At 44.0% G+C, this 13,920-nt stretch overlaps 1 protein-coding gene across 1 annotated transcript in view; it reads left to right on the forward strand.

Moving 5' to 3' along the window:
• Positions 1-678: 678 nt before the first annotated feature.
• The window catches only part of NCAPD3 (non-SMC condensin II complex subunit D3), a 46,097-nt gene continuing 32,855 nt past the window's right edge, over positions 679-13,920 (forward strand). Inside the window, exons 1-9 of the mRNA XM_029285331.1 lie at positions 679-742; positions 4,853-5,007; positions 6,143-6,305; positions 7,133-7,305; positions 8,314-8,481; positions 9,684-9,745; positions 9,926-10,013; positions 12,272-12,402; positions 12,905-12,977. Coding sequence (XP_029141164.1) covers positions 679-742; positions 4,853-5,007; positions 6,143-6,305; positions 7,133-7,305; positions 8,314-8,481; positions 9,684-9,745; positions 9,926-10,013; positions 12,272-12,402; positions 12,905-12,977 — 1,077 coding nt within the window. The remainder of the gene's footprint in view (positions 743-4,852; positions 5,008-6,142; positions 6,306-7,132; positions 7,306-8,313; positions 8,482-9,683; positions 9,746-9,925; positions 10,014-12,271; positions 12,403-12,904; positions 12,978-13,920) is intronic.

A 13,920-nucleotide genomic window follows, 5' to 3' on the forward strand; every position in this document is an offset into this window, starting at 1 on the left:
GGGCGCCGCTTGCAGCCGGAGAAAGAGGAGAGGGTGGTGCAGCGCTGCAAGCCGGGGCGCCCGGGAGAAGCCTGCACGGAGGCATGCAAAAAAGGGAAGCAGCTTGGGAGGAAGCAGGATCCCGGCCCCCTCGCTCTTGAGTCGCCTTGCAAAGGTGCTGCTGGAAGAGGATGCTTTGCACGGCGGGGAAGGGGGGGATTGCACGGGGGCGTTGCTCCTTGCAGGAAGGCCGCAAGCAGCGGGGGTCAAATGCAACGCGGCGCCTCTTCCCAGCACCCGGGCCGGCTTCCTTCCGAGCGATGACAGCAGATCGCCCGCCGCTGCGGCTGCCGCCCGCTTCCTCCGCTTGGGCTACGCCGGCTGCTAGGCTGGCCGAGCTCGCGCCGCGACCCGGACCGAGGAATCGGGCACCGCGCATGCGCCGCCCTGCTCCAGCCCGGCGGGGGAGGGGGGGAGGAAGAGGGAAAGCGAGAGGCGGCTCCTCGCGGAGCGCCCCTCGCACGGCGCATGCGGGCTTCCCCTCGGGCCTCGCCTGCCCGGGAACGCCCCTTCTGTCCTCTTCCCGTCGTGCGCAGGCGCGACGTCCCGGCGTCCCCCGGCCGGCGGGGATTGGCTAAGGGGCGGCGAGCGCCGCGATTGGTCGGTTCGAAGGCCGCGGCGGGGATGGAGCTGCGCGCGATGGCGGCGAGGCAGCGCTTGGAGGGCGCGGTGGATCGATGGGGGCTCCGGGACGTCGAGCGAGGTGAGGCTTCTGGTGCTGGGGGGCGTGGGAAAAGCCAATTCCAATGATCGGGCGGGGCTGGGAAGCTGACCCGGCTCGGATTTTGCTTTTTTTCCTTGGATGGGGGACCACCAGGAGATCACAGGGTCAGAATCTGTAATCAGATTCTTAGCCCTCGGATGGGAGACCACAAGGGGATCAATTCTGGGAGAGGGGCTTAGATTTGAGAAGGGAGAAAGGGGCGGGCAAGCTCTTCCATACATGTCTGTCAAAACAACAACAACAATCGTGCCTGGCCGTGAAGTTGCTGGTATTCAAGATCGACTTAGAATAGAATAATCGAATAGAATAATAATTTTATTGTCACTTTAAATGTACACTGATCAGCATACATTAAAATGGGATTTTGTTACATCTTTCAAAGGGTCACCACCTCCAATATACACTGCATAAACAGGACCTCCCCTCAAAAGGACTTAAAGGGTTATAATATAGTACCATGAATTGGAGTAGGCTAGGGGTTGGACTAGATGACCAAGGTCCCTTCCAACTCTTCTTATTCTATCTATCATCTTCTATCTAATTGGCTTTAGGTTGGGTTTATTGCCAAGGGTTGAAATGCTTGCCCTTTCAAGCTGATCCAAGTAGTAACTTGTAGACTATTAGAATTTATAGATTCTATAAAAGTGGATGATAAGAATCCGAATGCGTCCCTCCACTTTTTTTCATTTATCACTCTTTTTTCTTCCCCTGAACTTGCAAATCAACCTGGTGATGCAATAAGGTTAGGATTCTTTGCAGTTTACTGAAAGTATGCCTCTTCCGAATGAATCCAGTAGATCTCATTCATCTATCACCTTCCTTTTATTAACACACACACACACACTTACACACTTTGCTAAGCATAGTTCTTGTTTCTAATCCACTGACATCATTTGCTCCAAATATGTGAGTTTCTGCTTTTTGAAGGCAAGGAAGCCTTTCAGTCTTGATGTCATCCAGAACTGGCTGATTAGTTCTTCTGGAGGTCTGGTGCTCTTTATCCTTATTTCCAAATCTCTCCTTTGAAGGCATTTCTTCCTTTCTTTCTTTCGTAATGTCCAGCTTTCACTGTGGCACCTTACCCTGGGATGACAGTGCTGATCTTTGTGGTCACAGAAATGGCCTTATACTTGGTGACATCTTACCTGAGTTGTGATGGCCTTTCTCTAGAGCAGTGATGGCAAACCTTTTAGAGACCGAGTGCCCAAACTGCAACCCAAAACCCACTTATGCATCGTCGGGTGCCGGGTGGGTGTGGCCCATTGGGTGGGTGTGGCCCACTGGGTGGGCATGGCTACGGTGGTAATGACAAACTGGGTGGGACTAAAAAGTTCAATCAATCAACTCCAACTTTGCAAGATCTTTTTTTCCTGCGAGAAGTTGAAATTGACTCATTGATTGAACCTTTTTTTTTCCACACGGCGGCGGAGGCCTAAAGCGAAAAGGTTTTATAAAACCCAGCTGAAGGCCTAGGACTGGGGTGATGGCGTGCGTGCCCACAGAGAGGGCTCTGAGTGCCGCCTCTGGCACCCGTGCCATAGGTTCGCCACCACTGCTCTAGAGCAGGGTTTCTCAGCCAGTCTTTCCCCAGTGGGATTGCCCATCCCACTCATGCTAGAGAAGGGGCCTACAGCAGATCCCATCGTCCAAGGAATTTTGGCTGGTGGGATCCAGAAGAAGAGCCTTTTCTGCCAAGGTTCCTGCCCTTTGATACATGGTGGCGCAGGAGGTGAGATAGGAATAGCACTTAGACTTATATACCACTTCACATGCTTTACAGCCCTCTCTAAGCGGTTTATAGAGTAACCCTATCTGGGTGTGAGATTCGCCACCCCTCCCTCTCTTTTAGCCTCCAGGAAAGGTCTTAGAACCTGACTATGGCATCTGCCATGGGGCTCTGAAGGAGAAGCTGTTGGCTGGAGGTGGTTGATGCACTAATAAGAGAAGGCACCCCACGTCTCCCCTCTGAATCCTTGGTTTTTTAAGTTTTTTTAAAATAATTTTAATCGTTTTTTTATTTATAATTGTCAAATGTTTGTGTCTTTTATCTTGTTTGTAAGCTGCTCAAAGTCGCCTTCTACCTCAAGATGGGCGGCAAATAAATTTGATAAATAAAATAAATAAGCCATGGCAACTTGAAGATGTGTGCTCATTGTCAAGGCATGAAGGAGTTAAACAATTCCATACTAATGGAAGGTCTTTGTTATGTTGTATTTTATGTGAGGGTTTTCCTCCTGTTTTTACAGTTGTAAGCTGCTAGGAGTCCACATAGATTGTGGCAAATAAATAAAGAGTATCCAAGTAAAATGGAAAGATACACCAATAAGCATCTATATATATATATATATATATATATATGTTTGTACATACATACATCCCTCCATGTACACAGATGGTCTGCAGAATTGTGTTTTCCTCAAACATGAATGTATGTGTGTGTGTGTATACATATACTATACGTATGTAGCCTGTTTCCTAGGATTCAAGGATTTTTTTCAATAAATACAAAAAAATAGAGGATTCATGCTACACTAGACCAGGGGTAGTCAACCTTGGTTCTTTTATGACTCGTGGATTTCAACTCCTAGAATTCTTGAGCCAGCATGGCTGGCTCAGGAATTCTGGGAGTTGAAGTCCATGAGTCATAAAAGAGCCAAGGTTGCCTACTCCTGCACTAGACTTTTAGCTGTTAATAGATTGATTGATTGATTGATTGGATTTATATGGCCGCTTATCTCATAGATGATTCTAGGCAGCTCACAATACTCCATAAAAAAATAGTTAAAAACAAAAAGTAGTTTCTAATATGTGCACAATTCTTGGAAATTATCCAAAAAGAAAGTCAAGGTTAATTACAATGAAATTGATTTACTGATTATCTTTCCTTAAATTTCTCAGTGTCTTGATAAATTTTATAACTTCCTATAAAATCTACTTCATTATGGTGATGCTTGAGGATAAGCACACCCCTCACCAGTTACACAAGCTTTTAAGGGCCTTGTGGTTTTAAATGTCTGATTGTCAAACAGTAATGAAAAGAACTGTGTTTCTGTTTTTTCTAATTCCAGAGTCCGAAATTGATCAAACTATCAGCTCACATTTGATCATCTAAAACAAATAAAACCAAGGAGATAAAATGAGAGAGTCATAATGTAATATACTGTATATATTTCCAAGAATTAGTCTTATTGAACGAAGCGTGAATTATGAAGTTCTCTGAAATTACCAAGTATTTTTTACTAAAAGAATGATATATTTGGCAAATTTAAATTCTATTTGGCACTCTTTTAAATCCTCATGACTCATCCACACCTTAAAACGATGGAGAAAGCTACGTTACATTTGCCTTGTGTTGCTTCATGCCTTGCAATATTCTGCTTGGCTGATTGAATTGTATCTTAAAAGGGGAGGAGTATTTTTCTTGGTGGTGGCAATTTATAACTGGAAACCTGTTTCAATATTTACCCTGGAATTGCAAAAGTGGATATACCATCATTAGTTTTAATAAGACATTCTAATTTATGCTTCGGGCTTTTTTCTCCTAGCAATTCCATAGACGTTTAAAAAGATAATGACATAGAGAAGGGTGGTAATTTTTTCCCCCTGAATTGCTAATGAGTCACAAATTTAATCTCACTTAGAGGAGAGGGGTTTTGTTTCATTTTTTTTGCTTTGCTTTGTTTTGTTTTTAAAAATAAGAGTTACTGTATATTATTTTTAAAACTTATATATCACTCTTCTAATTATCACAAAGCAGATTATATCATAGCTACTAAAGCAAAATGCAAACAGTAAAAGAAAAAAAGAAAATATAAAGAATTAAATCCTCTAGACATCACGGGCCAAATATGTTGGGGGAAACAAAGGCTCAGTTTTGAGGTTGTATCTTGGATTCAGAAAAAGGAAGGGACGAGTGAGTATTTCATTTTGTTGTATTTTATTTATATTGGCTGTCCATCTCACTCTACAAAGCAACTCTGGGAGGCTTACAATTAAACCCATAAATACGTGAAAGTCTTTTCATGTTATTACTGATGGAAGCCTATACCCTTCATCTATTTTAAGTATTTACATATTTTCTCTTTTCAGCCTGGGTTGACACTGTATGGGAACTGGACTTCACCGAGACCGAACCTTTGGATCCCAGGACCGAGGGCTTGATAACCGACGATGGCGTGGAGGCTTTTGTCCAGCTTTACAAGGCGCTCTCTCCATTTAGTGCAGATGACCATGAGACCATGGAAGTAAGGAACCGTTGCTTTCTCTTAGCATCAACTAGCCAGCTTTATAGTGTCTGTGATTTTTAAATCCCAATTACTTAGGCAGTAGAAAAGTGGGAAGATGTTTAACCAACACATTTACGTACTTTTAGATTGTAGATTTTTTTTTATCCCACCCTCCTATTTTCTCAACAGTAACAACCCTGTAAAGTGAGTTGGGCTGAGAGGGTGATTGACCCAGAGTCACCCAGCTGCCTTTCACGCCTAAGGTGGGACTAGAACTCCTAGTCTCTTGATGATTGGTTCAAAGTCATCTAGAAGGCTTTCATGCCTGAGTCAGGACTAAAACTCTTAGTGATTGACCCGAAGTCACCCAGATGGCTTTCATGCCTAAGGCAGGACTAGAACTCACAGTTTCCTGGTGATTGGCCCAAAGTCATCCAGCCAGCTTTCACGCCTAACGCGAGACTAGAACTCACAGTCTCCTGATGACTAACCCAAAGTCACTTAGATGGCTTTCATCTCTTGGTTTCCAGCCTGGTGTCTTAACCACTAGACCAACTGGCTCTAATCCAAATATGCCCTAATCTTACACTGAAGTATACTTACCTTGGCAGTAATTTAAATGAAATGAAAAAAAAATGGAAAAAAATTGATGCTTTAGTCCACATATGGCCTACAGAGTCTTAGATTGTCCATCAAAAAGCAATCTAGGAGAAAACATACTTGCTTTTGCTTGAAAGAGGCTACAGATAAATGATTCCTTTAAGTCCGGGGGTTTGGCAACATTCTTAAATCTTGCTGATCTAAAAAAAAGCTTGATGAAGCTGTTCCATTAGTAGATTAGGACACGTGGACCTCCTTGGGGTGCAGCTCATCCATCACCTCTGTTTCTCACCACTGCGAAGTTTCAGAAAAGAATGGGAGATACTGTAAACCAGACTCCCAGGTCACATGGTTGGCTCGGAAGACATACAGGTTCAGAAGTGTAACAGCCTCTGATTTTTGTTAAACCCGACATACTGATGGGAAGTTCAACCAGCAGTGCTTTTCTTCTTAAAACACAAGAGGTCTCTCTCATCACCGAGGTGGGTCTCTCTACCCTGACCCCCAAAATGACTTCATGTGAGCCTGCTCTCAGCTTGTTCTTTTATTTCAGAGCATCTGGCCCCTTCTGGTGGAAAACAACCTCTCCCCTAACACTGTGGTCGCTGTGTTGCATCACTTTGCCCAAGAGGCCCAGAACAGAAAGGCCAACACACAACAACGCCTGTTTGCCCTCCACGCAGCTGGATTGTATTTTTTATTGGTTGAAATTCCTGGTAGGTTTGTGAACTGCTTGTGTCGTGGTTTGACCCGTGTTTTGCATACATATCTCAACTTAGTAGCCTTGTAACTCAGTTCCATTGATGGTGGTAGAGTTGCTGTCTGTGAATATTAGGAATGAACTTCCATCAACCAACCAAGGAAACTTGTACAGTAATGGAGTATCTCCTCCCTCTCTTCTGGTCTGTTCTTAGGACCCATAAACCTAATTTCGACCAGTGTTTCTCAATCTTAGCAACTTGAAGATGTGTCGGCTTCAACCCATGCTGGCTGAGGAATTCTAGCAATTGAAGCACACACATCTTAAGGCTTCCTGGGGTGAGAAACTCTGATTTAGACCCATCTGGAGCAAGCGGGCCGGTCTTTAGAGAAGCAAAATCTTGACTAGTAATGTGTGAACTTTGCAAAGCTTCCTTAAGCCATCATCTGTTCATTAGGATCAGAAGTGAAAAACAATGTCAGTCCTGTAAGGCAGAGAGACTAGCAAAAATACAGTAGTGTTGTAACACCAAAACACCAAGGAAAAGTTGTACTCAAATTCTCATTTATCTATGGCCAATCATCTTGTTTCATCCTAACTTATCAAACAATATTTGTGAAAATAAAAGGTATGAAACAAAGAGATTTGGGCAGGGAGGGGAAGATAGAAAGATAAGAAAACAAATAGAGGCATCTAGGTTCTTAGGGAGTGATCTGCAAGAGGGTTTTAGCATTGCAAAACACCTGATAATATCTTATCAATTATTTTTTGTGCCCCCTTAGCTGTAAGTGGTGTGGTATAAAAGTAGCATTTCCTTAATATGCAAAAGGTCTTTTCTGGCAGGCAGCATAGCCAACCGGGTGTTGCATCCAGTGATGTTTGAGAAATGTCTTCAAACCCTGTTGAAATGTTGGCCTGAGGAGCTGGAGTTGCCCAGAAAAAGGAAAAAGAAGCAGTGCAAAAACTTGATGGGCGATAGAAAGAAAGGGAAGCCAGCAAGAAATGAAAACGCTCCGGTAAAAAATAACAATACTACTACTAATAATAAAATTTAATATACTTTATCAAAAGCATTTTGTCTGTTTTCCTGCTGCTTGGTTGATTGGTCCTTTTGGTGTATTCCAGTGTTGAGTAGACCAGCTGAAGGCCAGACCTTCTAGAGCAGCGGTCCCCAACATTTTGGGCAACAAGGACCGGTTCTGGGGAAAATATATTTTTTCACATACCTAGGAGACACGGTTTTGCGCACTGCTGAGATCCCGCACATGCCCAGATGATGCTTCGCTTGCTCGCTTGCCCAGCCCTGTTCCTAATGGGTCATGGGCTGGTGCCAGTCCGCAGACTGGGGATTGGGGACCCATGTTCTAGACTTAACAAGCCTTCGGTTGCCTATCTTTGCTGTATCGAAATAATGAATGATACAGGCAGTCCTCAATTTACGCCCGCAATTGAGCCCAACATTTATGTGGCTAACTGATTAAGTGAGTTTTTGCCCCATTTTATGACTTCTCTTCCCTCATTGGTGAAGCGAATCACTGCAGTGGTTAAATTTGTAACCCGGTTGTGAAGTGAACCTGATTTCCCTGTTGACTTTGCTTGTCGGAAGGTCGCAAAAGGGGGATCACGGACACCCCACCACCACCACCCCGGGGACGCTGTGACCCTCACGAATGTGAGTCAGTTGTCAAGCATCCAAATGTCAAAATCACGTGACCGCTGGGATGCTGCAAGGGTCCTAAGTTTGAAAAATGGGCGCAAGCCGCTTTTTTTCAATGCCGTTGTAACATCGAACAGTCATTAAGTGAACTGTTGTAAGTCGAAGACTACCTGGGGAGCCTGCTGCCAGAAGTTTATTTTATTTATCAATTTAGGGACCCTCCCCCTCCATCATGCACTCCGAGAGTGGGTTCAAGTGCCAATTCCTATCTCCCCTGTTGATGAGAATTACTGCCTGACAATACCAGGAAGCTACGACTTTTTGAATCTTGCTTAACCAATCCATGGTCCTTTTCCTGCCGTTCTAGATGGAAGACATCTTTGAAGAGGAAGACCTTCAGGAAGAGGTTTATTTCTCAGCCCGTGAGCTGCTGGAAATCCGCGAGGCCCTCTTCCTTCTGCTGAAAAACCTCCTGAGGCTTTTCTCCAAGATTTCCCTGAAAGAGAGGCCTCAGTGCGTGCAGACCTGCATTCAGGTGACCGCAATCTCTCGGCTAAAGTGGCAGGATGCCTCCTGTGCTAGTACAGGTGGTCCTCGACTTAAACAATCAAACTGGGGATCAGACTTTCCAGGGCTAAGCCAGGCGGAGGTTAAGCGAGACCCAATTTTATGACCTCTTTTGCCACGGTGGTTATAGCTAGATAGATAGGTAGGTAGGTAGGTAGGTAGGTAGATAGTGGATGGATGGATGGATGGATGGATGGATGGATTATAGGCTTCGTGGTATCCGAAGCAGAACATCCAAATTCAGCTATAGTTTCATTCCATACAGCTTTAACCTTGTGAACTCTCAAGCTTCCTCCTTCCGCTATATATTTAAGATGGACAGTATTTAATATTTATTTGTTATGTATATGTAGGGGTGTTTTTTTAGTTGCCGTTGGGCCCACAGTAAAAAAAATGACAATAAAGGTTATCTTATAGATGATAGATAGATAGATAGATAGATAGATAGATAGATAGATAGATAGATAGATAGATAACCTTTATTGTCATTTTTTTTACTGTGGGCACAACGACAACTAAAAATGTAACTGAAATTTAGTTGCTTGCTCTCAAAGTGTAAACATACATAACACACATTTAAACATACTATATACAACATATATACACCCTTACTTATAAATAGCATATAAATATTAATCACTGTCCATCTTGAATACATAATGGAAGGAGGAAGGTTTAAAGTTCACATGGAACAAAACTGTTAAGGAAATCACTGCAAATCTGGCTTCCCCATTAACTTTGCTTGGGACCGGGAAGGACACAGATGGCAGTCACACGATCCCAGCATGCAACCCTCGTAAATACATACCAGTTACCAAGCGTGCGAATTTTGATCACATGACGGTGGGCATGCTCTCATGGTCATGAGGACAAGAACTGATTGTAAGATATTTTTTCCCCCGTGCCGTTGTTAACTTCAGATAGTCACTAAATGAATGACTGTAAGTCAATGCTTACCTGTAATCAGATCAGTGTTTTTCAACCTTGGCAGCTGGAAGGTGTATGGACTTCAACTCCCAGAATTCCCCAGTTTTATCATCCCGTAATATTTGTCAAGGGAGTGTCAGTGTGACAATTTCCTCTTCTGTTTGACAATAGAAATTGAATGAATGAATGAATAAAATTCTATTCTGTTATAAATAAAATGTATTTCGACTTATTTTCTCACAGATCTTTGTTAATTTGACAAGTCTGGAGCCCTGTACTCAAGACTTCAAGCCTTTAGACGTAACGTGAGTTTTTGCTCGGGAATCTCAAGATTATATTGTGAATTTATGAAGCCAAATGGGTGTTGATGGCATGGAATTGACCAAAACTGAACGTTCTTTCCCCGAAGATAATAGACTTAAGCTGCAAACGTTTGCTCTATATCACGAAACAGATCCAATCAAAAACTTTTCCTTTGGCTACAGGACTATTTCCAGAGCCAAGTTTGTCTCAGAGCTTGCCTACTTTGGCCTACGACTCTTGTGTTCCCCCCTTCATAGCCTAGGAGACAAGGTAAAGGTTGTGTTCATTAATATTGTTCTTTGTTCGATTCTAAATGCACGGACCTATAAAACTGTCCTTTCTATGGAAAAGGCCAAGGAAATCCAACTGTCTCTTACAGGAGATCCGGGTGCTGCTTCTTCTGGGTCCAGCTTAGACTTTAAACTGCCAGAATGAAGCCACTTTCTTGGCTTTATCGTTGGCCAAAATAAGTCATTGTCGGTAGTAGCCGACATACCAGCAGATGGGCTGGGCTCTACGTCTCTTCACGTTCACACAACGTGTTGTTATCCGCTGAGAGCCTCCATTTGAGCATAACTGATTTTATATCTAGGCACTCCCAACTCTTAACCGATCCAGGGTCCTTCAAGTAATATAAGGCAGGGCTTTTCAACCTTTCCACCCATTGTACCACTTTTAGGATATGGCAACATCCGAGTACCATCAGTTGCCTAGCAAGGTGTCGAAAACTTGATGACCAAAAAACAAAAAAGGAAAAAAGTGATAAAGTACAGGTAGTCCTTGACTTACAACAGTTCACTTAGTGACTGTTCGAGGTTACAATGGCACTGAAAAAAGTGCCCCCCAAGCCACAGCCGAGCAAGACACCTGACTGCCCGTCTGGTGGCGCTCTTCCTCCTGTCTGAGGTTTTCATTGTTGTCAGCATTTTTGTTGAGGATTGGCAGTGGGGGTGGGGTGGGGGGGTGTTTAGTTTTTATTCCCCCCCCCCCCGTCTGCTGGGTGGTTGCAGCAAGTTTTGGTCACTTCACATGACCCTGGGACACTGTGACCGTTATAGATATGAATCAGTTGCCAAGCCTCTGAATGTAAATCACAAGACCCTGGAGATGCTGCAACATTCCAGCTGATCCTGGCGCTTCTTCTGGGCTCAGCAGAAGCGCCAGGATCAGCGCTGAGCTCCAGCTGGAGCCTGGCGCTGATCCTGGCGCTTCCGCTGAGCCCTGACAGCCCTGCAGCCCCAGCCGTCTCTCGCTCAAGCTTGTGTGGTGCTACCACCGGTTTAGCTCATTCCCCTCCCCCGCTACCACTTTTCTAGGATGGTCACATGCCACCTACCAGGTGCCAATGTACCACAGGTGGTACCTGTACCACTGGTTGAAAAGCCCTGATATAAGGGGTCCTCCAGCCATCTCTTTTAATGTTATTCCTTAAGTACACTGAAGATTGCAGATGAACATTTCAAACCACAATCAGGTGTACCCTGGTCAATGGCAACCTTATTTGCCGGCTAATCCATCCCATGCTAGATCAAACCAGAGAATTTGGGTGCTGATTTAAAAGCAAGTGATCATTGTCTGAAAGGTGACCCAGTAGAGATAACCCTATTAAATCTGAAGAGAGTTAGTTCCATATTGGACATTCTGTTTCTCCCCCCCCCATCTATTTTTCTCCCCAAATCTGATGTCTGGGGTTATCAGGGAAGCAGGTATGTGGAAAAGATTTATTTATTTTTTTTGCCAATTTCTTCAATCTTTTGCCAAGCCAAAACTCCTACCAACAGTTCTTTAGTTTCCCTGCTAGATGGAGCTTTAATACTGTTGCACACGCTTGGCTTGTGGGTGTTTTACGAACGGGGAGAGCAGTGCTAATTTTCCAGAAGCATTTTTGTGATCTTGGACTTAAACGAATCTTCCAAAAGTTTTTTCCTTGAGTTTTCGCACAAATTCTCCCCCCTCCCCCAAGGCAGAAGGGCTGAAATAGAAGTTTCCTTTTGAAAAATGTTCCCTTTATAAAAGATAGCTTTATAACGGGGAGTGCATTGGTTTAAGGATGGAGACATTCAACAAGAAACTTGAAATAAAAGTGTTTTTCTCTTTTTTTCTCTCCCTGGGTTGTTTTTTTTTGGGGGGGGAGGTCAAAAGTGAAAGAGGTATAGCATGCCAGCTGAAACCTGTTATACCAAGCTTTCTAAAATAGGCTAAATAAAACAGATAACATGTTTTTGTCCTCTGTCTGCCTGTCTGTCTGTCAATAAAGGCTCAATAATCCAGACCAGGGGTAGTCAACCTTGGCTCTTTTATGACTCGTGGACTTCAACTCCCAGAATTCCTGAGCCAGCTTAGCTGGCTCAGGAATTCTGGGAGTTGAAGTCCACGAGTCATAAAAGAGCCAAGGTTGACTACCCCTGATCCAGACCAAAGCTGTCTAAAGGCAGAAAGTGTAGCAAAGCTGCTAATTTAACCGAGATAAGTGGGATTATCCAAGTGTCCGTACTCCCATTTTTTCTCCCCTTCCCTTCCTTCCCTAGAATTTGCGCCAAGTGTTCTATCAACTTCTCAGGGTCATCCTGATGCTGCCTGGGAAAGAAGGTGGGGGTGTCTATCTCCCCATCCCTTCTCAGATCATCGATGCAAGGAAACTGGCCCTCAAGTTCATCAGGTAAAGTTCTACTGCAGAACCACTTTTTGTGAATTGTTGCCAACTCCACCGATATCCCCCCCCCCCCGATCTCCTTGGATATCTCAATATCTTTTCCGTGCAGGCAATTAATTTTGAACACCAAGGTCATCAGCATGGTGGGGTGAACAGGCTTCCCACTTTTGCACATAGGGTATCTTTATTTTGGCTTTTAGGTTTCTGGAACCCAGGAGGTTGAACATAAAATTACGGTTGCTTTGCAATTATATGTTTCATTCCTGCAGGGAAGAATATCCTGACCCTGTTGGTTTTGTACCACATGGTCCTGTCTTGTTTGTCGCTCAAAGGCCAAGCATGACTCAGTCTGGAAAAGGTGATCCCTGTCTGACCTTGATGGACCTGCAGGTTTCTAATGTGGCTTCAGAAGCACATACACAGCCTCAAAAAAAACTTGCAAATGGCCTGAGAAGTGAGCCACACTTTGTGCCCCCATCAACCAATTATTTGTGTCTCTCCTATCTAGCTCTCTCACTGAAGAACTGAAAGAAATTGCCTTCCCTGTACTGAGGATCTTACTGCAGCATATTTGTGTCAAGGTGAGGTGTGATCTTTGCCATTCTGTGAACAGGACTAGACCTGTCCATTTCGGGGGGGGGGGGGATGTGAATTTTCCTAACAACGGCAGGCAACTCAGAACTAATGAGCTGGAGTATATGTTTGAGAAGTTCAAAGATTTTATTTGGACATCTTCCAAGTTTTGCTTCTGGCTGACTTCGGATCCTGAATTTGGGACTTGATTTTAGAGTTGCACTTTAATATATGTGAGGCAAGAAAACTCTCCAAAGGGGGAAAAAAATAACTCCATTTGACATTCCATTAGTAGGTCTTTTGATTCCAAAAACTCTGTCCCGTCACCTCTTTCATCATTCTGACTCTGCTATTGGCATGGTTCTTTTCTCCACTGTACTAATCAGTGGGGGACTGGAGGCTAAAGCATATAAGGAACGGTTGCTGGAATTGGGTATATCTAGTTTAATGAAGAGAAGGACGAGGGGGGACATGATAGCAGTCTTCCAATATCTCAGGGGCTGCCCCAAAGAAGAGGGAATCAAGCTATTTTCCAAAGCGCCTGAAGGCAGGACAAGAAGCAACGGATGGAAACTAATCAAGGAGAGAAACAACCTAGAATTAAGAAGAAACTTCCTGACAGTTAGAACAATTAACCAGTGGAACAACCTGCCTCCAGAAGTGGTGAATGCCCCAACACTGGAAGTTTTTAAGAAGAGACTGGACAGCCATTTGCCCAAAATGGTATAGGGTTTCCTGCCTGAGCAGGGGATTGGACTAGATCAGTGGTTCTTAACCTTTTTGAACGAATCGCCCCCTTGAGCCAATGAGGAAGTTGTCATCGCCCCCCTCCCCCAACATAACCTTTCAATCACAACTTTGCAATACTGCAGACCTCTTAAAATGTGAAATGAATTTATATAAACTTTCATTTCTCTCCCCCAGAATAAAGTTAATAATTTTGTGGATGTG

Source organism: Protobothrops mucrosquamatus, unplaced genomic scaffold (genome assembly GCF_001527695.2).
Source record: "Protobothrops mucrosquamatus isolate PMUCROS unplaced genomic scaffold, P.Mucros_1.0 scaffold1523, whole genome shotgun sequence".
Classification (NCBI taxonomy): Eukaryota; Metazoa; Chordata; class Lepidosauria; order Squamata; family Viperidae; genus Protobothrops; species Protobothrops mucrosquamatus.